At 40.8% G+C, this 27,001-nt stretch overlaps 2 protein-coding genes across 2 annotated transcripts in view; both read right to left on the reverse strand.

Annotated features, from left to right (window-relative positions):
- fhad1 (forkhead-associated (FHA) phosphopeptide binding domain 1) overlaps positions 1 to 20,210 on the reverse strand; it is a 28,891-nt gene extending 8,681 nt beyond the window's left edge. The window contains exons 1-17 of the mRNA XM_045696098.1: positions 19,660 to 20,210; positions 19,093 to 19,299; positions 14,099 to 14,366; positions 13,760 to 13,896; positions 7,992 to 8,219; positions 4,615 to 4,738; positions 4,330 to 4,460; positions 3,852 to 3,923; positions 3,623 to 3,727; positions 3,123 to 3,212; positions 2,868 to 2,954; positions 2,396 to 2,548; positions 1,896 to 2,079; positions 1,506 to 1,576; positions 912 to 1,010; positions 634 to 720; positions 61 to 331 (exon numbers count right to left, since the gene is read on the reverse strand). Coding sequence (XP_045552054.1) covers positions 61 to 331; positions 634 to 720; positions 912 to 1,010; positions 1,506 to 1,576; positions 1,896 to 2,079; positions 2,396 to 2,548; positions 2,868 to 2,954; positions 3,123 to 3,212; positions 3,623 to 3,727; positions 3,852 to 3,923; positions 4,330 to 4,460; positions 4,615 to 4,738; positions 7,992 to 8,219; positions 13,760 to 13,896; positions 14,099 to 14,366; positions 19,093 to 19,299; positions 19,660 to 19,755 — 2,410 coding nt within the window. The 5' untranslated portion in view covers positions 19,756 to 20,210. The remainder of the gene's footprint in view (positions 1 to 60; positions 332 to 633; positions 721 to 911; positions 1,011 to 1,505; positions 1,577 to 1,895; positions 2,080 to 2,395; positions 2,549 to 2,867; positions 2,955 to 3,122; positions 3,213 to 3,622; positions 3,728 to 3,851; positions 3,924 to 4,329; positions 4,461 to 4,614; positions 4,739 to 7,991; positions 8,220 to 13,759; positions 13,897 to 14,098; positions 14,367 to 19,092; positions 19,300 to 19,659) is intronic.
- A 2,772-nt stretch (positions 20,211 to 22,982) lies between these two features.
- ela2 (elastase 2) lies at positions 22,983 to 26,410 on the reverse strand. Its single transcript, XM_014146357.2, has 8 exons — positions 26,312 to 26,410; positions 25,877 to 25,965; positions 25,571 to 25,668; positions 25,267 to 25,392; positions 24,774 to 24,910; positions 24,304 to 24,449; positions 23,442 to 23,594; positions 22,983 to 23,063 (listed from the first exon to the last, which is right to left on the reverse strand). The coding sequence occupies exons 1-8, from the start codon at positions 26,346 to 26,348 to the stop codon at positions 23,046 to 23,048; spliced, it is 804 nt and encodes a 267-aa protein (XP_014001832.1). The 5' UTR covers positions 26,349 to 26,410; the 3' UTR covers positions 22,983 to 23,045.
- Positions 26,411 to 27,001: the final 591 nt, after the last annotated feature.

Below are 27,001 nucleotides of genomic sequence, written 5' to 3' on the forward strand. Positions count from 1 at the left end.
ACAGCCAGACAGCCAGACAGCCAGACAGTCCACTCCTTTGAACCCCCCAACCCCCCTCACCTCTCAGCTGTCCAATCAGTGCGTCCCTCTCCTCCTCCACCTCCTGGGCTCTCTGTCTGCTCTGGACCCAGCGCTGCTCCAGGGCCACGATGGTGTGTGCGTGCTGCCGCACCTGCTCCCTGTACTCGGCCTCCCAGACCCCGTAGCGCTCCTTCTCCTCCTCCAAGACCTCCTTCACCTTATCCTGCCACTCCTTCTCCCTCTTGCCCGCCTCCTCCAGCCTGGTGCACCACTCAGCCTCCTGGGTCTGTGCCTCCTGCTGCAGTTTAGTCTGGGAAGCGAGAGAAACACGTAGAGAGTCGGTGGATTGTAACGTCTGTTTCCTGGTGGACCACTGTGTATGCTAGTTATCGGTTTCAGGTGTTCTCCTTGTAGATGCATCTTTATGTAGCTTTATCACCGGCTAGTTGTTGTGTTACTTGACTGCTTTTAGGGTGAATCCTTTGACAGTTTAATAACACACTGAATTACAAAACAAACAGACTGACTGATGGAACCAGCATCCACAGTGTTCTCGAAGGACCTGGACTAGGAGAAATTGGTCAAAACCATCCCAGCACCTCGCCCCCTCACCTGGGCATGTCTGAGTGCCTCCAACTCCCCCTTTAGCTCCTCCAACTCCTTATTCCTGGCCTCTTCTTCATGCTGTGCCACAGTCATCTACAATGGAAGTAAGGGGACATAAAGATGTGCGTCTTTTCGTGGATGTCAACAAAGCATTGCTATTGAATCCACTTTCCCAGTCATGTACATGCATTTTTATATCCGTTTTTAATAGATATGGAGTGTGTGTGAGTGTGTTTAAGTGTGCGTGAGTGCCCGCAAGCATGTATGTGTGTGTGGGAGCCAACCTGCTGTCTCTGCTGTACCAGCTCCTCTCTGGTAATGCTCAGTAGCTCCTGCAACTCTCTGGACTTTGCTTCTCTCTCCTGGAGCTCCTCCAGGTCTGACTGCACCCCAGAAAAGACACAGTGACCCTATGACAACTAAACAACCCTATCAGCCACATCATATGTGCAATCTCTCTATACATCACATTAAAACCACTGATGAGCAAATGAGGCCTTAGATAGGAAAACCTACCACTCAAACTCACTGGAAGTGTATTGATAATGAGTGTGATCTTCCTTTGGGTTACAAATACATCAACGATTATCCCATTTGTATAAGGGTTCTGGGCCTATTTTCAAACAGTCTCAGAGTAGGAGTGCTGATATAAGATCAGTTGTGCCTTTTAAGAAGACATGTAAGATAATACATACAGGGATATCATGATCCCAGAGCTCTGAGATGCTTTGTGTATACAGGGCCTGATGTCTATTCTTACTGCATTTTCTTATTTGAACATCTACTCCAGTTCTGTGTATGTGGCTTACAGAGCAGAACATTCACCAACATTTTTGAGTCAGTGCAGAGCAAAGTGACAGGGCACCAAATCTACCTACCTTCAGATGCTGAAGCTCCACTTTGTATCCCTGATGCTCATTGACCAGGGTTCTGATGCCACTCAGGACTCCTGTGGGGATACAAAAGGATATTAGATAATATGGACCCCTTTGAGATTTTAACCCATATATGGACCATAGTATTACTCCAGTCCCCTAGTACCCATGTGTGTGTGTGTGTTAGTTAGCGCACCCTTTAATAAATATCTCTTAATTTAAGATAGGGAAAAGACTTTGCATTATTCCATTACTACAGTGTTTTTCATGCCTTGTCCTGCGACTTTCAAGGAACACTGGAACACTGCTTTACCACATAAATACATAATTTACTACGTAAAGAAGTACAAATACAACAGCTAAACAAAATGTAAACAGCTAGATTTAAATCACCTTCAGTGGGATGTGAAGCATCTATCCCAGCTTCCAGTAGTGCCTGGGTGGCACTCTGAAGCAGTGGGAGCTGGGTAGCCATTATGGAGAGGACTGAAGCCTTGACCCAGGCCAGAGCTGGAGACACACTCTCCTCCTGTAGTGAGGTCATGGCCTTCTCCAGTGCATTTGCCGAGCATGCCTCCTGTAATTGACTCTGAGTGAGCGGACAATAGACATACCAGCTGTATCTTGTTTGGTCAAGTGTGTATGTGTGTGGTATTTAGGATGTTTGGGTGAAAGTATCAAAGCAGCACCTCAATTTACTAGGGGAACACTTGAGACAGACACGTTTCTTGACTGTCTGGTTGAGAGTTGATTTGTGTCACATTGTAGGCTATGTGTTGCATTTGCCCTCATTTGTAAGCCGCTTTGGATTTGAGAATCTTATAATTGACAGATACACACTGTATGACAGCATATCCAAGTGTAGGACTATGCAAACGTGAGGGAGTGAATACCTGACAGATCTCCAGCCTACTTTTCAGTCTCTCTGTGTCCTCTGCTGCCCCCTCCTGTTCAGTCATGAGCTCCTTCAGTTGTCTTTCCAGCTCCTCTATTTTACTCATCAGGCTCTCTCTCTCTTCTAGCAGCTCTGCCACCTGCTCTAATACCTACAAGGAGCAAAGGTCACGGGCAGTGGTTAAAGTACGGATGACCACATTCCTTTGGCTAGCATAGCCGTTTAACACCCCAAGTAAATTGCGGCTCTGTTTCCCCACGTTTTTGGTCATCGCAAACCATCATGGCCCAACCCAATGCTTTTCAATGCCAAAAAAATGGAATTGGAATTCCAGTTTACTTCCTTGACTGAATTGAAATGTACTCTAACCCTGCAAACCTTCACAATACGTAGCTCTCTGGGACATTGATATACTTTTATGTTATTTATCAGTCTCTTTTCTATACTGTCAACGAAGAGGTCCCAGTAACCTGCTGGTCTGACAAGGCATCATGGGAAGTGGAGTCAGAGGGTTCAGTGGGTAACATCATCAGCAGCTGGTTACGAAGGTGCTCAATCTGAGACAAAAAAAACAGTATTTTACTCCCTCACTTCTTGCCATTTCAGTTTAAGTCAATCATACTCATGAAGTCACACTTTAATTTCTATGAGGAAAGATATTTAAATTGATTTGCGTAATTATCTGGAACTATAATTAGAGAGGCACTAGAATTCTTTGAACTTACCTGTGCCTGCACCAGATCCAGCTCAGCTTTGCTCTTCTTTTGTTGTGTGTGCCTCTCTGCCTCAGACTCCGCGATCATAGAAGCTTGCTCCTGGAGCACACCATCATAGGAGTCAACCTAGAGCTTTGGAACTGCACTGTATTCAAATTTCACAAAAACTATCCCGCTAGATCTAACTACATCATATCCTCCCAATAATATGTTATATGTGTACAATCAAGGTTAGTCGAAAAGGGACAAATCCTCACGTGAGACATGTATGCATAACTCAAATTTCACACTGACGCATCAACATCATATACTGAATGTGAAACTCTGAGACTCTAATCTCACGTTAGAATTTGCCTCTGTAAAAGCATCACATTTCTATACACTCAAATAAAAAAGAGTTTGAAATAGAACAATAGAGGCTTCTTCTAGAAGATAGAACCCTCAAAATCCTATTCCAGCCACGATGCCGTCATTTTCCTAAACATAAAACCATGACATGAAGTTCTAACCCCAATTGTCTTCTCCAGTCTGTTTTTTAGCAAGTCCCTGTCTGTTGTTTGGTGCTCCAGGAGCCTCTGCTTATCCCTCAAAGTAACCTCCAGCCTCTCAACGCTCTGCAGATAACATGAGAGAATCCGGATCGTGTTCAGTAGGGAGGAGACGGAGTGAAACAGGGAGGTATGCATTCTTTATCTACTTACTTGGAAGTCAAACATGGTTAGAGAAATGGATAGCTACCTTCTTCAGTGTCATCACCTCATTTTCATGGTTGAGTAACTCCTCCTGGTGCTTCTTGCTCATTTTGGAGAACTGGGGGGTCAGAAAGACAGAGAGAGGAGAGAGAAAAGCTGAAATGAGCTACAAAGGGCAAGTGGTTGATAGAAAAAGTGGTTGACAGGAAACCTTGAGGCTCATGAATGTCTGTGGTTTAAATATGGCAGATAGAACAGCAACACCTGCATAGCTACAGCACAGTATTTCTCAGTTCAAGTAATTGGGCCTCACAAAAGATTCTGGTTTCGACACTAAATCATCTCTGCAATCATTCTCAAAGGACATGGATATCATTCAGCCTTAGTAAAGTCTTAAAATAATTTTAGTCTATAAAAGTTATTACATTTAATTACTTTAAAGTCAAAGGAAAATTAAGAATCTGGACAGAAAGAACTGATTATATGACTAGATTCTGAGAAATATACTCAAAAACAATGGAGACCTTGGTGGCAGTAGCCCCCAGTTGGATGTCCTTGTGTCGGATGTCCTGCCGGAGTCTGTCCACCTCAGACGCCAGTTTCAGAGCCTGCTTCTCCCTCGAACTCAGGTCTCTCTGTAAGCTTCTTACCAGACCTAAATGGATACCACTTAGTCAGACTGACACTGAAATCCATGGGCACACAGGCATGCACATGCCACAAGCGCACACACGCACGCACGCACGCACGCACGCACGCACGCACACACACACACACACACACACACACACACACACACACACACAAACCTGAGGCAGTGCTGCTTTCCCTCTTCAGCCTCTCCATCTGACCTCTTAGGTTGGAGATCTTTAGGTCTCGCTCGGTGACAGAATTCCTAAACACCTCACTGGAGCCCCTCTGCAGCTCTACCATCTTAACAAAGTATAGGTTATAATCAAACAGACAGTCACTATTACAAACTCTCTATACCTCAATGATAACACTGAGGGGAAAGTATTTTAGAATGGCTCTTTAAGACACTCCCAGAAACAAAAAAATCATGTGACATTGTCTGGCGGGTACAGAGTTTGAAAATAAACTGCAAAAGGAATGTTATTTCCCCGAGACAGAGATTTTTAAAGTGAGACTTCGACAGAAAATGCTACAAATCTCTCTAATTCAGATACCAGGATACTGTCCGTCTGTCTGGGACATGGGCTCAGGGAGAGAGTGGAAGGGTCATAGAGAAGGACATCACTCAACATGGTCACAGCGATGGGCGCGAGAGCAGGGCCATTGAGGTCGAGATTGCGAGCTCGAAAGACTGTAACTACGGATACCACCTACAAACAGACGAGTGGCCAGCCCACCACCCCCTCTGACATCTAGACTGAGCTGAAGGATCTGAGAGACATGGTGCACAACATGGGAGCCCTCGTGGTGGAACAGAAGACTGAATTGCAATGCCAAAAAAACACAAAGTAGACAACCTAGAGAGAGAAAATGCGGGTAATGTCAGAAAATATCCCATTATGATCAATGTGAAAGAAAAAATTGATGTAAATTGCACTTTTAAGTTTGTTAAGAGATACCAATAGTAATAAGCATATTGATAGTTTAGGCTGTTGAATGAACTGATATTCCTGTCCTTTCATGTTATTTCAGGCCAGAGTGACAACCAGTGAGAGTGGGAACACAGCTAATAAAAAGAGGACATTGATACAATAATCCTATATTATTTTTGAACTGACACAAGCCTTCCGGTCCCAGTCAAAGTCATCACAACATGAGCGGTTTAACTCAATTAAAGTTTCTGTTACCACAGCTTTGGAGGCCAGACTGAGTGTCAGTGAGAAGGAGGTGGAAGAACTGAAGAGAGAGAATGTAGGTAACGAAAAAATGACGCGATGTTAGTTTAGGCCTACTCAATAGGTTGATATTCAGTACAATGCACAATTCTGTTGAACTAATATTGAATTCCCTTTTATTTTCAGTTCAAATTAGCCACTTGATGAATGAGTGATGCTGATGCAATATCCAGACGTGAATATACTGTTGGGTGGTGCTCCCGTTAAAATGGAGATAGCCTTCCACGGCATTGTCCTTGCTGTTACTGGATCGTTCCACGAATAGAGTATATTTTGGGTAGCGTAACTTGGTCAAAATAAACTATTAATTTCACCTCCTTTTAACATTCTGTTACGAAGAGCACATGTTCAACTTCATAAAGAACACGTTCTCCCATCTCAAGGTGTAAAAAAATGGCTATAGTAATGCCATTAAAGTAACTGGGTTGACAGTAACAGGGTTGAGGTATTCATCTTAAATCAGCCATGAATCCCCTTGTGACAGGGGGAATGGAAGCTTGTCAGTTTTTTACATTTATTGTTAAAACATTTCTAGCCTTTCTATCTATGGTAACATGGTTGACGTGTGATGCTCGACATGTTCAGTTTTCCACCACAAAACACCAGAAAATTGCCAAAAAGAGTAGAACCAGCTCAACTGCGTCTACACTATGAAAACATTGATGTTGAATGTTTCATTTGAAAAAATATTTGAAAAGGAATAGTTTCGCCATATTAAAATGATAGTTTGGTTCACGTAACAGGGTTGACTTTAAAATGAGGGACAGACAGAAATGAATCACTAATCATCAATAAATAATCATCTTCAGAAATGACTTTGTCAAAGCAAGAACATAACTAGGGCTTTACAAAGAAATATTGGGGTTAAGTGGGTTAAAATCTTCCTAGAATTAGGAAAAACTCAGATTTATTCAGATATTGGAGAACTTTAATAAGTATTCACTGAGTGCCAGTTAGAGGGGAGTGTAAGAGCCGAAGAGAGAGAATGCAGGTAAACAGCAGGGTTGGGGTCAGTTAGGAATTTCCTAATTTAATTAAATTCATCCCAACTCAAAGACATCCCAATTCAACTGAGACAGGAAACATGAAAGTCTCATTCCTTTGACCCACTGGGCACAGACAACATTTATTTTTAGTCTAGTTTTGATTTACATTTGGTTGAGTTGTCAATTAACGTGAATTCAATGTCAAATCAACAAAACATTTCACCATGTCATTGGATTTATGTTAAAAGTTGGGCCGAAGAAAATATGAAACTATTTTACGTTGATTACTTTTTTCAAATTCAATCAGTTTTCCACATTGATTCAACATCATTACATTGAATTGTTTGGTTGAAATTACAAAGATACAGGTGTCCTTCCTAACTCAGTTGCCAGAGAGGAAAGAAAGAGTTTAATGTATGTGATAGGAGAAAACTGAGGATGGATCCACAACATTGTAGTTACTCCACAATACTAACCTAATTGGCAAAGTGAAAAGAAGGAAGCCTGTTCACAATAAAAATATTCCAAAAATATGCATCCTGTTTGCAACAAGGCACTAAAGTAATACTGCAAAATATTTGGCAAAGCAATTCACTTTTGTCCTGAATACAAAGTGTTATGTTTGGGGCAAATCCAATACAACATATTACTAATTTTCAATCATAGTGGTGGCTGCATAATGTTACGGGTATGCTAATCGTTAAGGACTGGGGATTTTTTCAGGATAAAAAAGAAACGGAATGGAGCTAAACACAGGCAAAATCCTGAAGGAAAACCTGGTTCAGTCTGCTTTCCACCAGACACTGGGAGATTAATTCACACTTCAGCAGGACAATAACCTAAAACACAAGGCCAAATCTACATTGGAGTTGCTTACCAAGAAGACAGTGAATGTTCCTCACTGGCCGAGTTACAGTTTTTACTTAAATCTACTTGAAAATATGGCAAGACCTGAAAATGGTTGTCTAGCAATAATCAACAACCAATTTCACAGAGCTTGAAGAAAATTTAAAAGAATAATGAGAAAACATTGCACAATCCATGTGTGGAATGCTCTTCGAGACTTAGCCAGAAAGGTGTAATTGCTGCCAAAGGTGCTTCTACAAAGCATTGACTCAGGGGTATGAATACTTATGTAAATAAGATATTTCTGTATTTCATTTTTAATAAATTTGCAAAAATGTCTAAAAACATGCTTTTACTTCTTCATTATGGGGTATTGGGTGTAGATGGGTGAGAAAAAAAATATTTGATCCATTTTGAATTCAGGCTGTAACACAGCAAAATGTGGAATAAGTCAAGGGGTATGAATACCTTCTGAAGGCACTGTACCTGCTCCTTCATCCTTTCGATCTGCTCCCTCTTGTCATTGATGTCTCTCTCCAGACTGCGCAGCCTGTGTTTGATCTCCTGGTCGGTCTGCTGGCTCTGGGTCAGCTGGTGTCTCAGAGCTGACACCTCGTCCCTCAGCCCTGCAATCACCCTGTCCTTCCTCTGGGACTCACTTTCAAACACAGCCAGCCTGCTGATCTCGTCTCCCAGTCGCAGCAGCCTCTCCTCCTAGCCAGAGCACAGGGAAGAAAAATAGTTGCTAGTGGGTAACCTGCTTAACTTTTTATTTTACTTAACCTGTCTGGGCTAGGGGGCAGTATTTTCACGGCCGGATGAAAAACGTACCCAATTTAAACAGGTTACTACTCTGGCCCAGAAACTACAATATGCATATTATTAGTATATTTGGATAGAAAACACGCTGAAGTTTATAAAACTGTTTGAATGGTGTCTGTGAGTTTAACAGAACTCATATGGCAGGCAAAAACCTGAGAAAAAGTCAACCAGGAAGTGGAGGATCTGAGAATTGTAGTTCTTCTTTCTAGTCCCTTTCAAAACTACAGTATCCGTGGGGTTACGTTGCACTTCCTAAGGCTTCCATTGGCTGTCTAAAGCCTTCAGAAAGTGATTTGAGCATTCTCCTGTCACTGGGCAGATAATAGGAGCTCAGTTTCTGAGTGGACTGCCTGGCAACAAAGGGATTGAATATGCGCGGTCACCCGAGCACGCTGTTCCTTCTTTTTCTCCTTGAATGAATACGCTATTGTCCGGTTGGAATATTATCGCAATTTTACGTTAAAAATACCATTAAAAATTGATTTTAAACAGCGTTTGACATGCTTCTAAGTACGGTAATGGAACATTTTGACTTTTTGTCTCTGGTTCCGCACTCGCGCGTTATGCCTTTGGATAAGTGATCTGTACGCACGAACAAAACGGAGGTATTTGGACATAAATATGGATTATTTGGAACAAAAACAACATTTCTTGTGGAAGTAGCAGTCCTAGGAGTGCATTCTGACGAACATCAGCAAAGGTAAGACAATATTTCTAATACTAATTCTGAGTTTAGGTTGCCCCGAACTTGGCGGGTGTCTGTATAGCTCACCGTGATGGCTGAGCTATGTACTCAGAATATTGAAAAATGTGCTTTCTCCGTAAAGCTATTTTAAAATCTGACACAGCGGTTGCATCCAGGAGTAGTCTATCTATAATTCTTTACATAATTGTTATGTATTTTGTCAACGTTTATGATGAGTATTTTTGTAAATTGATGTGCACATTCACCGAACGTTTTGGTGGGAATACATTTTCTGAACATCACGCGCCAATGTAAAATGCTGTTTTTGGATATAAATATGAACTTTATTGAACAAAACATACATGTATTGTGTAACATAATGTCCTAGGAGTGTCATCTGATGAAGATTGTCAAAGGTTAGTGCTTCATTTAGCTGTGTTTTGGGTTTTATTGACACATGTCCTTGCTTGGAAAATGGCTGTGTGATTATTTTTGTTTCTGTACTCTCCTAACATAATCTAATGTTTTGCTTTCGCTGTAAAGCCTTTTTGAAATCGGACAATGTGGTTACATCAAGGAGAAGTGTATCTTTAAAATGGTGTAAAATAGTTGCATGTTTGAGAAAGTTGAATTATGACATTTAGTTGTTTTTGAATTTGCCGCCCTGATATTTCACTGGCTGTGTCCCACCTAGCCCATAGAAGTTAATGTCTCCACCATAATTTCCTATGACTGATTTGGAGGAAGACTTCTACTTTAACAAGTCAGCAGCTCTGGACATTCTGCTTACTTCAGATCAGGCCCTAATCCCCGGGACTCAAAAGAGGAAGCAGCAGCGAAAAAGAGGCAGGTATGGTAGCCTCCTAACGTGATTGCGTCGGCCAACAAATATACCACAATTCCCCTTGTTCTTTTGGTGAGAACCAACTGGATGAACTCCATTCGAGACTATCCTATCAACGGGACCTGAAGAACTGTAATATTCTATGTTTCTCTGAGTCTTGGCTGAACAAGGACATGGATAATATACACTCACCAGCCAGTTTATTAGGTACAACCATCTAGTACTGGGTTGGACCCCCCCTTTGCCTCCAGAACAGCTTGAATTCTTCGGTGCATGGACGTCGGAAACGTTCCACAGGGATGTTGGTCTATGCTGATGCAATGGCCTCATGCGGTTACTGCAGATTGGACAATGGTACACCACTGCCACCAGTGGTGTAAAGTACTTAAGTAAAAATACTTTAAAGTACTACTTAAGTATCTGTACTTTACTTTACTATTTATATTTTTGACAACTTTACTTTTACTCCACAACATTCCATAAGAAAATAATGTACTTTTTACTCCTGACACCCAAAAGTACTCGTTACATTTTGAATGCTTAGCAGGACAGGAAAATTGTCTAATTCACACACTTATCAAGAGAACATCCCTGGTCATCCCTACTGCCTCTGATCTGGCAGACTCACTAAACACAAATGCTTAGTTTGTAAATTATGTCTGACTGTTGAACTGTACCCCTGTCTATCCATACATTTTTTTTTAAATAAGAAAATCATGCAGTCTGGGTTGCTTAATATAAGGAATTTGAAATGATTTATACTTTTACTTTTGATACTTAAGTATATTTTAGTGATTACATTTACTTTTGATACTTAAGTATATTTAAAACAAAATACTTTTAGACTTTTACTCATGTAGTATTTTGCTGGGTGACTTTCACTTTTACTTGAGTCATTTTCTTTTAAGTTATCTTTACTTTTACTCAAGTATGACAATTGGTTACTTTTCCACCACTAACCGCAACCAGGCAGGATGGGTCCATGGACTCATGCTGCTTATGCCAAATTCTGACTCTGCCATCAGCATGTTGCAACAGCGACCGGGATTCTTCAGACCAGGCAATGCTTTTCCATTCCTCAATTGTCCAGTATTGGTGATTGCATGCTTACTGGAGCCATTTGTTTTTAGCTGATATGAGTGTAACCCAATGTGGTTGTTTGCTGCAATAGCCCATCCGTGACAAGAATCGATGAGTTGTGCGTTCCGAGAGGCCGTTCGGCACACCACTGCTGTACTGTGCCGTTATTTGTCTGTTTGTGGCCTGCTTGTTGCACAATTCTTGCCATTCTCATTCGATCTCTCTCATCAATCAAATAACATTTAGCTCAGACACCCCACAAGAAATGCCATCAGGGGTCTCTTCACAGTCCCCAAGTCCAAAACGAATTCACGGCAATACAGTTTTATACAGAGCCATAATCTTACGGAACTCCCTTGTATCTCCAATTACTCAAGCCAACAGCAAAATTACCTTTTAAAAAACAACTCATGGAACGGTGGGGTCTGTGAATGCACACACAGACTCACACATCATTTTTTAGATGAATTGTTTGTATTTTTATTTTTTTGCATTGTTTGTATATCGTTGTATTTTTAAATATGTGTGACTTTCCTTGTCTATCAGTGTATCAGTGTTTTGGTACTTGTCACTTTTTGTGGACCCCAGGAAGAGTAGCTACTGCTTCTGCAAAAGCTAATGGGGATCCATAAACAAATTAAAAATCTAATAAGCTAAAGGCTAGAGTTGCCGCTTTCAAGGAGTGGAACACTAATCTGGATATTTACAAGAAATCCCTCTACAACCTCCGACGAGCCATCAAACAGGCAAAGCGCCAATACAGGACTAAGATTGAATCCTACTACGCCGGTCAGATGTGGCAGGGCTTGCAAACTATCACAGATTACAAAGAGAAACCCAGCAGTGAGCTGCCCAGTGACGCTAGCCTACCAGACGAGCTAAATGCCTTCTATGCTCAGTTCGAAAGCAAGCAACACTGAACCATGCATGAGAGCACCAGCTGTTTAGAAAGACTGTGTGATCTCGCTCTCCGTAGCCGATATGAGTAAGACATTTAAACATGTTACCTGGAAGTAGAAGCCTAAGTATTGTTGTTCATTAGTTTACTCCAATTAGGGCAGGGGTGGTATGGTTATGGGATAATAATAAAAAAGGAAAATATGTTACAAATATATATATTTAAAATAAAATATATATTTATAAAAAATATATATTGGGTTTTGGAAATGATGCAGACAATTACATTGATAGAAGCCACAATCTATTGGCAATATTAAAGCTGATCTACCCCCTAAAAAAATGTATATACATATTTATAAAACAGGTTAGCGGGTCAGATGGATTACCAGGACATGTACTCAGGGCATGCGCTGATCAGCTGGCAAGTGTCTTCACTGACATTTTCAACCTCTCCCTGACCTTGTCTGTTATAGCTACATGTTTCAAACTGACCACCATAGTCCCTGTTCCCAAAAACGCGAAGGCAACCTGTCTAAATGACTATCGCCTCGTAGGACACATCTGTAGCCATGAAATGTTTTGAAAGGCTGGTCATGGCTCACATCAACACCATCATCCCAGACAGCCTGGGCCCAGTCCAATTTGCATACCGCCCCAACAGATCCACAGATGATGCAATCTCTACTGCACTCCACACTGCCCTCTCCCACCTGGATAAGAGGAACACCTATGTGAGAATGACTACACCATAGTGCCCTCAAAGCTTATCACTAAGCTCAGGACCCTGGGATTGAACACCACCCTCTGCAACTAGATCCTGCACTGGTGGTAAGGGTAGGTAACAACACATCAGCCTATAGGGATGAGGCCAGTGACCTGGCTGTGTGGTGTTAGGACAACAACCTTTCCCTCAACGTCAGCAAGACAAAGTAGCTGATCGTGGGCTACAAGAAATGGAGGGCTGAGCATGCCCCCATCCACATCGACATGGTTGTAGTAGAGTGGGTCAAGCGCTTCAAGTTCCTCAGTGTCCACATCGCTAAGGAAATAACATGGTCCACACACCAACACGGTTGTGAAGAAGGCATGACAACGCCTTCCCCCTCAGGAGGCTAAAAAGATTTGTCATGGGCCCTCAGATCCTCAAAATGTTCTACAGCTGCACCATTGTGAGCATCTTGACTGGCTACATCACCGCTTGGTATAGCAACTGCGTTACAGAGGGTAGTGCATCCGCCCCAGTACATCACTGGGGCTGAGCTCCCTGCCATCCTGGACCTCTATACCAGGCAGTGTCAGAGGAAGGCCCTAAAAATGTTCAAAGACTCCAGCCACCAAAGTCATAGACTGTTCTCCCTGCTACAGTACGGCAAGTGATGAAGATGCACCAAGTCTGGAACCAACAGGACCCTGAACAGCTTCTACCCCCAAGCCGCCCCCAAGCCATAACTCTGCTAAATAGTTAACCAAATCGCTACCTGGATTATCTGCATTGACCCCCCCCCTATCTATATGTACATATCTACTTCAATTACCTCGTACCCCAACACATTGACTCGACCCCAGCACATCGACCTGTGTATATAGCCAAGTTGTCATTACTCATTGTGTATTTATTCCTTGTTATCTTTCTATAATTTTTCCATTTTCCTCTCTGCATTTTACTGATAGTCTACACCTGCTGTTTACAAAGCATGTGACAAATAACATTTTATTTGATTTTGTTAGTCTTCTGTTTGGAGAGTTATTCAACATTTTTGGTAGTACAAGGAAAACAGGGAAAGGACTGGATAAATATAAAGCAGAGACAAACTTCTATTTTCACTGGGGGAACAAAGGCTTGGGTGCACTTCCACATTGGTATTTTATATAGCGGTTACACAATCACAAGACCACCACAAGACTACCAACAAGACTACTAACAAGACTACTAACAAGACCACCAACAAGACAGATGCCCACCTTCTCCTGTAAGAGGTGCTGCATGGTCTGAGAACTTTCAGATGCCATTTCTCCGGTTCTCTGAGGGGGCCCGCTTCCTGTGTGTCCAGTCCAACTTCCTGCAAAAACCAAGAGTCTCATGTACAAGTGATGCATTTACACACACCTTCACCTATTGAAACCAACTCAAATGTAAACAGAGGTTCGTTCAATAAGACATACTGTTCGCAAACATTAGCTAGTATACAGTAGCTAACATGGCATCAAATGATTAGACCATGTACGTTGGGTGCACAGTGAGACACAGTATAATTCAGCCACCTGGTCTGTGTGAGGTTGTCCCTTGTTGTTCGGAGGGGATGCTCTGCCCAGTCCGTTTGGTCCCAGCACTGGCTGGTCGAGCCCGGCTAGGGGGATGAGGGGTGACAGATGATCGCCCCCATACCCACGCAACAGGGGCAGAAGTATTGCCAGGTAGGAGAGGGAGCTGGGAGGAGGGGGAGGAGGGAGACTGGGCAAGGGGGGGCTCCTCTATCAGCTGCAGGGAGTTCTGACTGGCTGTCCAGATGCTCTTGGGAGGGCAGGGGAGCTGGAGAGAGATAGAGAGATACATAGAGGCACATACAACACCTCAACACCAATGAGGCCATGCAGCTTAACAACAGATTAACACCACTGACCAAATATATAGGGAATAGTGATAGGTTCCCTCCTGTTGTGTTCGTTTCATGTTAATTAATTCTGTGTTCCCGGTCCAAAATGACCGCCCCATTATTGCTGATTATAAATCAATAATAATACATATATTATCACCTAATGTTGTGTTAGATCTTTTTATCAACTTAAGTTCTTGTGAACATTACTATTTGCTATTTATGGCCTGTAGGCTTTATTGACCTGAGCTCATACAACTCGTTTTTGAGTAAAAAAAAGCATAATGTATGGATTATTTTGACTATAACAAATACTCAGATGAAACATATTGTGCTATTTATCACAGACTACTTTGTGTCAAAGTTTAATAAGGACTCTCTCCTTCTCACCAGTGTCACGATCAAAGATATGATCAAGAGCCTCACATACAGTATATCGTTTGGCCATTGTGCTGCCACAGAATGAATTGTGAACGAGGCCTCAAAAAAGCTTTATATACCAGAGTTAGAAAACTTAGAAAAGTTCTTTATATTATTGAAACAATGTTGCGATTGTTCGTGAGAATGCCAACAGGTGTGGTTCCGCAGTGAGGTGTGTGTGTGTGTGTGTGTGTGTGTGTGTGTGTGTGTGTGTGTGTGTGTGTGTGTTATAGAAGAGTCTAGTGTGTGTGTGTGTGTGTGTGTGTGTGTGTGTGTGTGTGTGTGTGTGTGTGTGTGTGTGTGTGTGTGTTTTACCATTTTATTACGTTTGCAATTGCAACAAATAATCTGCTCAGACCCCAACCAAGGAGCATTAAAAGTCGTGCTATAAATTCTCAGACAACCCAAAGATTCCTTGATGCCCTTCCAGACTGCCTCTGCCTACCCAAGGACGTCAGAGGACAAAAATCAGTTAACCACCTAACCGAGGAACTCAATTTAACCTTGCGCAATACCCTAGATGCAGTTGCACCCCTAAAAACTAAAAACATCTGTCATAAGAAACTAGCTCCCTGGTATACAGAAAATACACGAGCTCTGAAGCAAGCTTCCAGAAAATTGGAACGGAAATGGCGCCACACCAAACTGGAAGTCTTCCGACTAGCTTGGAAAGACAGTACCGTGCAGTATCGAAGAGCCCTTACTGCTGCTCGATCATCCTATTTTTCCAACTTAATTGAGGAAAATAAGAACAATCCGAAATTTCTTTTTGATACTGTCGCAAAGCTAACTAAAAAGCAGCCTTCGCAAATGGAGGATGGCTTTCACTTCAGCAGTAATAAATTTATGAACTTCTTTGAGGAAAAGATCATGATCATTAGAAAGCAAATTACAGACTCCTCTTTAAATCTGGGTATTCCTCCAAAGCTCCATTGTCCTGAGTCTGCACAACTCTGCCAGGACCTAGGATCAAGGGAGATACTAAAGTGTTTTAGTACTATATCTCTTGACGCAATGATGAAAATAATCATGGCCTCCAAACCCTCAAGCTGCATACTGGACCCTATTCCAACTAAACTACTGAAAGAGCTGCTTCCTGTGCTTGGCCCTCCTATGTTGAACATAATAAACGGCTCTCTATCCACCGGATGTGTACCAAGCTCACTAAAAGTGGCAGTAATAAAGCCTCTCTTGAAAAAGCCGAATCTTGATCCAGAAATTATAAAAAACTATCGGCCTATATCGAATCTTCCATTCCTCTCCAAAATTTTAGAAAAAGCTGTTGCACAGCAACTGACTGCCTTCCTGAAGACAAACAATGTATACGAAACGCTTCAGTCTGGTTTTAGACCCCATCATAGCACTGAGACTGCACTTGTGAAGGTGGTAAATGACCTTTTAATGACGTCAGACCGAGGCTCTGCATCTGTTCTCGTGCTCCTAGATCTTAGTGCCGCTTTTGATACCATCGATCACCACATTCTTTTGGAGAGATTGGAAACCCAAATTGGTCTACATGGACAAGTTCTGGCCTGGTTTAGATCTTATCTGTCGGAAAGATATCAGTTTGTCTCTGTGAATGGTTTGTCCTCTGACAAATCAATTGTAAATTTCGGTGTTCCTCAAGGTTCCGTTTTAGGACCACTATTGTTTTCACTATATATTTTACCTCTTGGGGATGTCATTCGAAAACATAATGTTAAATTTCACTGCTATGCAGACGACACACAGCTGTACATTTCAATGAAACATGGTGAAGCCCCAAAATTGCCCTCGCTAGAAGCCTGTGTTTCAGACATAAAGAAGTGGATGGCTGCAAACTTTCTACTTTTAAACTCGGACAAAACAGAGATGCTTGTTCTAGGTCCCAAGAAACAAAGAGATCTTCTGTTGAATCTGACAATTAATCTGGATGGTTGTACAGTCGTCTCAAATAAAACTGTGAAGGACCTCGGCGTTACTCTGGACCCTGATCTCTCTTTTGAAGAACATATCAAGACTGTTTCAAGGACAGCTTTTTTCCATCTACGTAACATTGCAAAAATCAGAAATTTTCTGTCCAAAAATGACGCAGAAAAATTAATCCATGCTTTTGTTACTTCTAGGCTGGACTACTGCAATGCTCTACTTTCCGGCTACCCGGATAAAGCACTAAATAAACTTCAGTTAGTGCTAAATACGGCTGCTAGAATCCTGACTAGAACCAAAAAATTTGATCATATTACTCCAGTGTTAGCCTCCCTACACTGGCTTCCTGTTAAGGCAAGGGCTGATTTCAAGGTTTTACTGCTAACCTACAAAGCATTACATGGGCTTGCTCCTACCTATCTTTCCGATTTGGTCCTGCCGTACATACCTACACGTACGCTACGGTCACAAGACGCAGGCCTCCTAATTGTCCCTAGAATTTCTAAGCAAACGGCTGGAGGTAGGGCTTTCTCCTATAGAGCTCCATTTTTATGGAATGGTCTGCCTACCAATGTGAGAGACGCAGACTCAGTCTCAACCTTTAAGTCTTTACTGAAGACTTATCTCTTCAGTAGGTCCTATGATTAAGTATAGTCTGGCCCAGGAGTGTGAAGGTGAACGGAAAGGCTGGAGCAACGAACCGCCCTTGCTGTCTCTGCCTTGCCGGTTCCCCTCTTTCCACTGGGATTCTCTGCCTCTAACCCTTTTACAGAGGCTGAGTCACTGGCCTACTGGTGTTCTTCCATGCCGTCCATGGGAGGGGTGCGTCACTTGAGTGGGTTGAGTCACTGACGTGGTCTTCCTGTCTGGGTTGGCGCCCCCCTTGGGTTGTGCCATGGCGGAGATCGTTGTGGGCTATACTCGGCCTTGTCTTAGGACGGTAAGTTGGTGGTTGGAGACATCCCTCTAGTGGTGTGGGGGCTGTGCTTTGGCAAAGTGGGTGGGGTTATATCCTGCCTGTTTGGCCCTGTCCGGGGTATCATCGGATGGGGCCACAGTGTCTTCTGATCCCTCCTGTCTCAGCCTCCAGTATTTATGCTGCAGTAGTTTATGTGTTGGGGGGCTAGGGTCAGTCTGTTACATCTGGAGTATTTCTCTTGTCTTATCCGGTGTCCTGTGTGTATTTAAATATGCTCTCTCTAATTCTCTCTTTCTCTCTTTCTGTCTTTCTCTCGGAGGACCTGAGCCCTAGGACCATGCCTCAGGACTACCTGGTATGATGACTCCTTGCTGTCCCCAGTCCACCTGGCCGTGCTGCTGCTCCAGTTTCAACTGTTCTGCCTGCGGCTATGGAACCCTGACCTGTTCACCGGACGTGCTTGTTGCACCCTCGACAACTACTATGATTATTATTATTTGACCATGCTGGTCATTTATGAACATTTTAACATTTTGACCATGTTCTGTTATAATATCCACCCTGCACAGCCAGAAGAGGACTGGCCACCCCTCATAGCCTGGTTCCTCTCTAGGTTTCTTCCTAGGTTTTTGGCATTCCTAGGGAGTTTTTCCTAGCCACCGTGCTTCTTTCACATGCTTTGCTTGCTGTTTGGGGTTTTAGGCTGGGTTTCTGTACAGCACTTTGAGAATATCAGCTGATGTACGAAGGGCTATATAAAAATAAATTTGATTGATTGATTTGATTTGATTGTGTGTGTGTGTGTGTGTGTGTGTGTGTGTATTTGAAGAGTCTAGTGTGTGTGTGTGTGTGTGTGTGTGTGTGTGTGTGTGTGTGTGTGTGTGTGTGTGTGTGTGTGTGTGTGTGTGTGCACAAACACACATGCATGTGGGGGTCTGGGAGAGGAAGTGTGTCCATCTGATGAACGGACATGTGCCTGAACTCAATTGTATATACTAATTGTAGTCTCACCCATTCATTTCTAATGACCGGTCATTTTTGACCGGGAACACCACAGGTGTACCAAAGTTAAATGAAACACGCAAAATGTAATGAAAATCATCCAAATGTATTTTGTGTGGACAAAGTCATTGAACCTTATGACAATCAGATTAAATTAATTACATTTTTCAGAGAGAGAACTTGTAAATTGGTCCAGTTCGACCAGAACACAACATGAGGGTTAAAGCAAGCAAAGAGTGGATAACTTCTTACTGCTGCATTGGGAGATATCTAGTAGATAAGACAGTATGGCCTACATGCCAGGTCGCAGTTGTAAATGTGAACTTGTTCTCAACTGGCCTACTTGGTTAAATAAAGGTGAAATAAAAAAATAGAAAAATAAAAATATGCACTACAGACTACATAAATCATACCGTAGATGGGCTTTCCACAGCTAGCTGGTAGGTGGAGCCTCCATAGCCAAAGTGCAGTTCATCGCCTGGGGTTAGACGCACGGCTGCATTGTGGATACGACAGTCGTTGACATATGTACCATGGGCAGAGTTCAGGTCACTCAGCACAAAACATCGCTCTGATTTGCTCCATTCGATCAGGGCGTGATGCTCCTCAACTCCCCCATTCTGTCAATAATGAGCATAAAGCAGTCAATATAATAGTAACTCCGTACAGAAGATCACATTTAAATATTGATAAAGCCAGCACACGTATTCCTATACCAAGATAAGGACATATTTACTGTATTGCTCAGTTCTATATTCTTCAATACAGATTACTATTATAATTATTATTATTACCATCATCAATACAGACGACTTTACCACAATCAATCTAGTTTTGGCTGATAGGTGTGTGTACCGGTAGCCTATCGTTATATAAAATTATATTATCGTTATATTAAAGAAAATAATAGCATTGTTAAGATTTTATCTTTTTGTAAAGACATACATTTGCAGTTTGAGGATGCAGCATCATGACCTTACCTGTAAACATAAATCGCAATCCCTATGTGTTCCTACTGTAGTGGTTTCAGCCTGGAGTTTAAATACCCACCCCGATGTTTTCAGGTAACCCCTCATATCCACCTGTAAAGCATTAACAAATTAATAATCTTACTATATATGCACGTAATTGCTCCATAAAAAATGGACATGAGACGTGTCAGCAACTTCAACTTGGCAATGGCACATTATGCTTGATAAGTACTACGACTGCTTAAGTTGACTTTGTTTCGAGATATAATTTGAATGAATGGTACATTAACATGTTACAATATACATTATTCTCTCATACATTAAAGAGACAACCACGTTTTTGAGGCGTTTTTACAATAAAGTGTAAAGTTTTAAATGGAGTTAACCCAAAACAGTTCTATCCAACTTCAGAAAATATATGATTTTTGGGACAACATTTTTACTTTCCTTAAAACGAGGCAGACAGTCCGAAATATATCCAATTCATTCAACAGCAGAGAGAAAAAACATTGTAGCCTACAGGTTTGTATATGGAAATCAACTTGACCTCGGATTGTATATCAGCGCCATGGAAACTATACTAGACTCCGCCCTTGGTGTATTTAACCATTTGTTGCATCTGATGGGTGACTTCCGGAAACTGTATATAGTCTCACTATTGCTATTTTACTGCTGCTCTTTAATTACTTGTTACTTTTATTTCTTATTCTTATCCGTATTTTTTTTAAACTGCATTGTTGTTTAGGGGCTCATAAGTAAGCATTTCACTGTAAGGTCTACTACACCTGTTGTATTCGGCGCATGTGACTAATACAATTTTATTTTATTTTATTTTATATAATTTGTGCAAAAAAAAACAACTACTGTTGGACATACTGTAAGACCAGCAAATCAGCTCCAAGTGATTTTGATTTCTAAATCTGTTCCAAAGTAATCCCAAGCAAAATAGAGAGATATATGTGATCTTATAAAAATGTAAGCCAGATTTTAAATGATTATGTTAAAGTCAAATATTATATTTGTTTGGGCTTCTTTTTGCCGTCTACAAATGATTTGTAATTATTTTCCTGCCCACTTACCATCCGCCCAATAAAAAAAATCTGCCCACGACTGAATTTAATTGATGATCCCTGTAATAGTGTAACAAAAGTATACATAATTCCCCAATTATTTTCTTCAAATAATATGTTATAGAGTTACCCTGTTGTGTATTTTATCATCACCTGTCTGTGCATAAGCACTTATCTCATGACTGCCTATGTAATCAAAAAACTTCTCAAAAGCAAAAAAAAAAAAAATGAAATAATTTGATACATTCAAAATAATGTCAAAGTGGAATTATGTGTTTCAAAATGTATACAAATGAATAAACAATTTAAATCTGAAATGGCTTGAGTCAATAAGTATTCAAACCCTTTGTTATGGCAAGCCTAAATAAGTTCCAGAGTAAAAAGGTGCTTAACAAGTCACATAATAAGATGCATGGACTCACTTTATGTGCAATAATAGTGTTTAACATGATTTTGAATGACTACCTCATACGTACAGATAATCGTAAGATCCTTCACTCGAGCAATGCATTTCAAACACAGATTCAACCACAAAGACAAGGGAGGTTTTCCAAAGCCTCACAAAGAAGGGCACCTATTGGTAGATGTGTAAAAATGAATGTCCTTTTGAGCATGGTGAAGTTATTAATTACACTTTGGATGGTGTATCAATACACCCAGTCACTACAAAGTTGCAGGCTTCCTTCGTAAACTCAGTTCCCGGGATTTCACTATGAGGCCAATGGTGGGTTTAATGGCTGTGATAGGAGAAAACTGAGGATGGATTAACAACATTGTAGTTACTCCATAATACTAACCTATTTGACAGAGTGAAAAGAAGGAAGCCTGTACAGAATACAAATATTCCAAAACAAGCATAGTGTTTGCAACAAGGCACTAAAGTAATACTGCAAAAAATGTGGCAAAGCAATTAACTTTTTGTTCTGAGTACAAAGTGTTACGTTTGGGGCAAATCCATTACAACACATTACTGGGTACCACTCTCTATTATTTTCAAGCAGTGTGGTCAGTGGTGTAAAAATACTTTAATAAAAGGAATTTGAAATTATTTATACTTTTACTTTTGATACTTAAGTATATTTGAGCAATTACATTTACTTTTGATACTTAAGTATGTTTAAAACCAAATAATTTTTGACTTTTACTCAAGTAGTATTTTACTGGGTGACTTTTCACTTTTACTTGAGTCATTTTCTATTAACGTATTTTTACTTGTACTCAAGTATGACAATTGGTTACTTTTTACACCGCTGAGTGTGGTGGCTGCATCATGTTATGGGGTATGTTTGTAATCGTTAAGGACTGGAGAGTTTTTCAGGATAAAAAATAAAAGAAATGGAGCTAAGCACAGGCAAAATCCTAGAGGAAAACCTGGTTCAGTCTGCTTTCCACCAGACACTGGGAGATGAATTCATCCTTCAGCAGGACAATAACCTAAAACACAAGGCCAAATCTACACTGGAGTTGCTTACCAAGAAGATAGTGAATGCTCCTGACTGGCCGAGTTTTGACTCAATACTACTTGCAAATCTATGGCAAGACCTGAAAATGGTTGTCTAGCAATGATCAGCAACCAATGTGACAGAGCTTGAAGAATATTGAAAAGAATAATGTGCAAATGTTGCACAATCCAGGTGTGGAAAGCTCTTTGAGGCTTACCCAGAAAGACTCACAGCTGTAATCGCTGCCAAATGTGCTTCTGCAAAGTATTGACTCAGGGACGTGAATACTTATGTAAATGAGATATTTCTGTATTTCATTTTCAATAAACTTGCAAAAATCTCTGAAAACATGTTTTCACTTTGTCATTATGGGATATTGCATGTAGATGGGTGAGATAACATTTTAATTGCATCAATTTTGAATTCAGGCTGTAACAAAACAAAATGTGTAATAAGTCAAGGTAAATAAATATTTTCTGCAGGCACTGTATATGGAGCCATTAATGCAAGTGAGTAAATTCCCTGCAAGATCTTGATACAGTAACTAAGATACAGTAATACAGTAATTTACCTGGATACAGATACTAAAGTTTTTTTTCCAAATGATCATAATTTTGATGAAAATGGATGCAATTTGATGGCAAACATTACGCAGACTTTTCAATGTTTTTGAAAATATTTGTGTTTATAAAATCTGAAAGTCCATACATGTATGGACATTTCTTTATGGTACCAGAAACTTTTCTACTAACGTTTCACATAAACTTAGATTCATTTGGAAAACCATTGGGTTTTGAAAAAAGGAAACCAAAGAATGAGATATTTGCAATACATGTATTTTTTTAATGACAGCTGCCCACCAAGATACAACCAGATCCATCATTTAGTTGCTGGTCATCACCTGAAAAATAGAAAAATAAAAAAGAGACCAAAAAAATTACTTCATATGCCAATAGGGAGTATACTTGCATATACTCCAAGGTGATAATTAAACATTACAAGTGTTTTTTTCCATGGATAGGCTGTTCCAATATTCACACCAGCAAACTACTTAAAATGCATACCCAATACATTACTTCATTATAAATGTATATCTAGCTTGGTTTGGATACCACTTAAAACGCACAATACATTGCTTCAATCTGAGCAGTATGTAGTATTGATATTTTAGCCCTTGTGTGGCGGGAAGGGAATAAGTGTGGAAGTATGGTGGGAAGGGATATAGTGTGGAAGTATGGTGGGAAGGCATATAGTGTTGAAGTGTTGGGTGTGCACTCACGTTGTTTATCCAGGAAATGTAGGCACTGACGCGGGTGAAGACGGAGGGCTTCTTGGGGTAGTTGCAGCCCATGCTGGAGCCGAAGCTCACCACACCATGAACGTCCCAGGAGCCATCAGAGTTCTGGCAGTTCAGGGGGCCACCGGAGTCTCCCTGCAGGGAAACAGAGGAACACACAGCAGTGGTAAGCTCAGGACCAGAGTGTATGACTGTGTCAAATATATAGTTTACTATAACCTTGTTAAACTTTAATTTGTGGAATTTCTTAATTTCTTAGTAATGATGGACTGTCATTTCTCTTTGCTTATTTGAGCTGTTCTTGCCATAATATGGACATGTTTTTTTACCAAATTGGGCTATCTTCTGTATACTTCTACCTTGTCACAACACAACTGATTGTTTCAAACGCATTAAGAACGAAATAAATTCTACAAATTAACTTTTAAGAAGGTACACCTGTTAATTGAAATGCATTCCAGGTGACTACCTCATGAAGCTGGTTTAAAGAATGCCAAGAGTTGCCAAAGCTGTAATCAAGTCAAAGGGTGGATACTTTGAATTTGTTGAAGAATTTGTTTAACACTTTTTTGGTTACTACATGATTCCATATGTGTTATTTCATAGTTTTGATGTCTTCACTATTATTCTACAATGTAGAAAATAGTAAAAATAAAGAAAAATCCTTCAATGAGTAGGTGTGTCCAAACCTTTGACTGGTACTGTACATCAGATATTCCGAAATAATTCCTTTCAAAAAGTATCATTCTTTTTCCTCAAGTGGCATTTCTTAGCTCTAGGTCTGTTCATCACTCCATGATTGTGAAATGACAAAACATCAACAAGCTGTAGTAGCATGACTCACGTTGCAGCTAGCAAGGTCTCCATTACCACCAGCACAGACCATGCTGCTGGTAACAAGGCTGCCCCACCAGTCGGGCTTGGTGCAGTTGGCATGGCTGACCACGGGCAGGAGGGCCTGCTGCAGTACGTCAGCGATGGGGCCTCCGGCTGAAGAGATTAACAAATTCAACAATCCAATTAGTGCCTCTATTGATTCTCATGAAATGTCAATAGTATCTTGAAGGATATGTTGAATGCTCAACAAACACTATATATTCAAAATAACTATATTTTAACTATACTCAAAATAACTACCATAATAATTAGCAATTGGTTCATCATCATTACATTTGTTTATATAAAGTTATTAGTAGTACGTCTGAGTTTGTGGGCATTCATATCACCAGCAAATGAGGATGAAAAGATGAAATAATATGCATTGATATGAGAGAAAAGTGCAAGGGAAACTGATTCATGGTCAACATGACCTACTCCAGAGGCGTCCCCAGCCAGTGACGTAGCAGGGAGCATTGTGGGGCAGGACGATGCCGGAGTCGGGCAGACAGGCAGCCATGATAGAGTCAGAGAAGGTGACAGGGCTCTGAAGCTTGATCAGGGCAATGTCGTTACTGCAGAAGACATGATGAGCGACTGTATTACAGATAAGCACACAGTCATGAATCAAACAAATGCATTAATAAAGCCCTTTTTACATCAGCAGATGTCACAAAGTTTAGGAAATATTACTAATCTCATTCACTGAGGAAAATGCAGCACTACTTTACTATCTCCAATTTTCAGTTAGATCACATCATGCATCCCATCAGTACAAAAAACTTTGGCCAACGCATAGCTATGAAAATGGATCATTCATACATAAATTATCTAACAGAAAATAGTTCAAACATAGAAGTATTTGAATGTAAACAGACATGGAGCCTACAAGGATAGATATCATTGGGGTAGAAAAAAGTGAAAACCCCACCGGATTCTGTAGGAATCCCAGTTCTCATGGACGATGATCTTGGCGGGAGTAAGAGCCATGGAACCCTCCTCGTTGTTGTTCTTCAGGTTGTGCTTGCCCAGGTACACCCTGTAGGTGTTGCGGCTGCTATAAGGCCACAAGAGAACCCACACACAAAAGGTCAGGTCATAACACTAACAAAATGTTAAAATCCATAGATGATACAGTAAGTGAAGCAGTGGCAGCTGGTGCCTTTTAGATAATGGAGGAAATTTAATAAAATAAAAATCTCATTGGATGACAATCTCGGACCCGTTTGTTATACCTGATGCAGTGAGCAGCGGTCATGACCCACTGGCTGGAGATCAGAGTGGCGCCACAGGTGTGGTGGAAGCTGCTACCAGATTGGTACTGAAGAGACACCTGGAGAGAACAAAGAAACAAACACCAATGTATTTAAATTCAACACAATTCAAATAAGATTTGGTAAAGTCAATTTGAAGAAAAATACTACTTTACTACAACTTTAGGACACCCAGGGCTTGTTAATAGAGAAGGGCTTGTTATTAGAGAAGGGCTTGTTAATAGAGAAGGAGTGATAATACATGAAAACATGTCAAGTGGAACCTACCTGCCAGGGCCAGCTGTTCTCACGGACATCCTCTCCTCCGACCACCCTGGTGATGATAGGGGGGAAGGTGGGCAGCCCACATCCGTAGGCTGAGAAATAACGAGAAACACAAACACTATGCAATTACAATTTGCATCACTGACTTACTCTTCCCAGAACATCATGTTGTCCATATTGCATGTCTAAGGTTTATTTTGAAATTGCACATTTCTACCAAAATGTGAACTCGTAACTTCTGTATTTCATGTACATGATACCTGATACCCAATATATTTCAACTTAAATCTGAGAGAATTTCTAAATGAAAACAAATAGGTGGTCATTTAAGATGGCATACAAGGTGGAATTATGTGTTCACTGAAAGTAAGATAAGGCGAGGGACCAACATATTGTCAAATGTTCAGCAAAATCTAAAATCTGGTCAGGATAACTTACCACCAGCAACAAACAAAGCCAAGACCACAAACTTCATGATGACAGTTTCAGTGAATGTCAGCTGAACCTGCTCCCTTATATAGCTGAAGAGTAGTAGAAAAAAACTGTCAGAGACATGTTGCACAACAAGGTGTCTAAAACCAGCCAGTAAAACCTGGAAAAAAAATCAACCTTGCAGATAATGTGATTTTGGATGTTTTACTTCTCAACTGTGTTACCCAGGTTCTGTGAAATTCACAGTGTTGGAAAAGCTACTCTGAAATTATAGTTTACCAAGCTACCAATTACTTCATACTGGAAGAAGTTAAGCTACACTAAATCTACCCTTAAGAAAAATAAAGCTACTTAGAGAGAAAAAAGTTCTCTACTTCCAAACTACTTCATGAAAACATATATCTAAATCTGAAATGTCACAGACGACAGATCACTCTGGGGTCAGAAGTTAACAGCAAGAACAGATCACTCTGGAGTCAGACGTTAACAGAAAGTGTGATTTAGCCTATTAAACACAGAAAGTGAGAATTACGCAGACAAAAAGTGTTTGAAGTGAGATTTAGGCAGGTCTGATGAAAAAGAAAGGAAATTCTTGCGTACTTCACCCATATTCTATTTTCTTTTCGCAAAGAAAGTAGTGTGTAGTTTAGTCATCGACCATGAAATAAAACATAGTACTAATATAACACTATAATA

The sequence above is a fragment of the Salmo salar genome, chromosome ssa15 (assembly GCF_905237065.1).
Source record: "Salmo salar chromosome ssa15, Ssal_v3.1, whole genome shotgun sequence".
Lineage (NCBI taxonomy): Eukaryota > Metazoa > Chordata > Actinopteri > Salmoniformes > Salmonidae > Salmo > Salmo salar.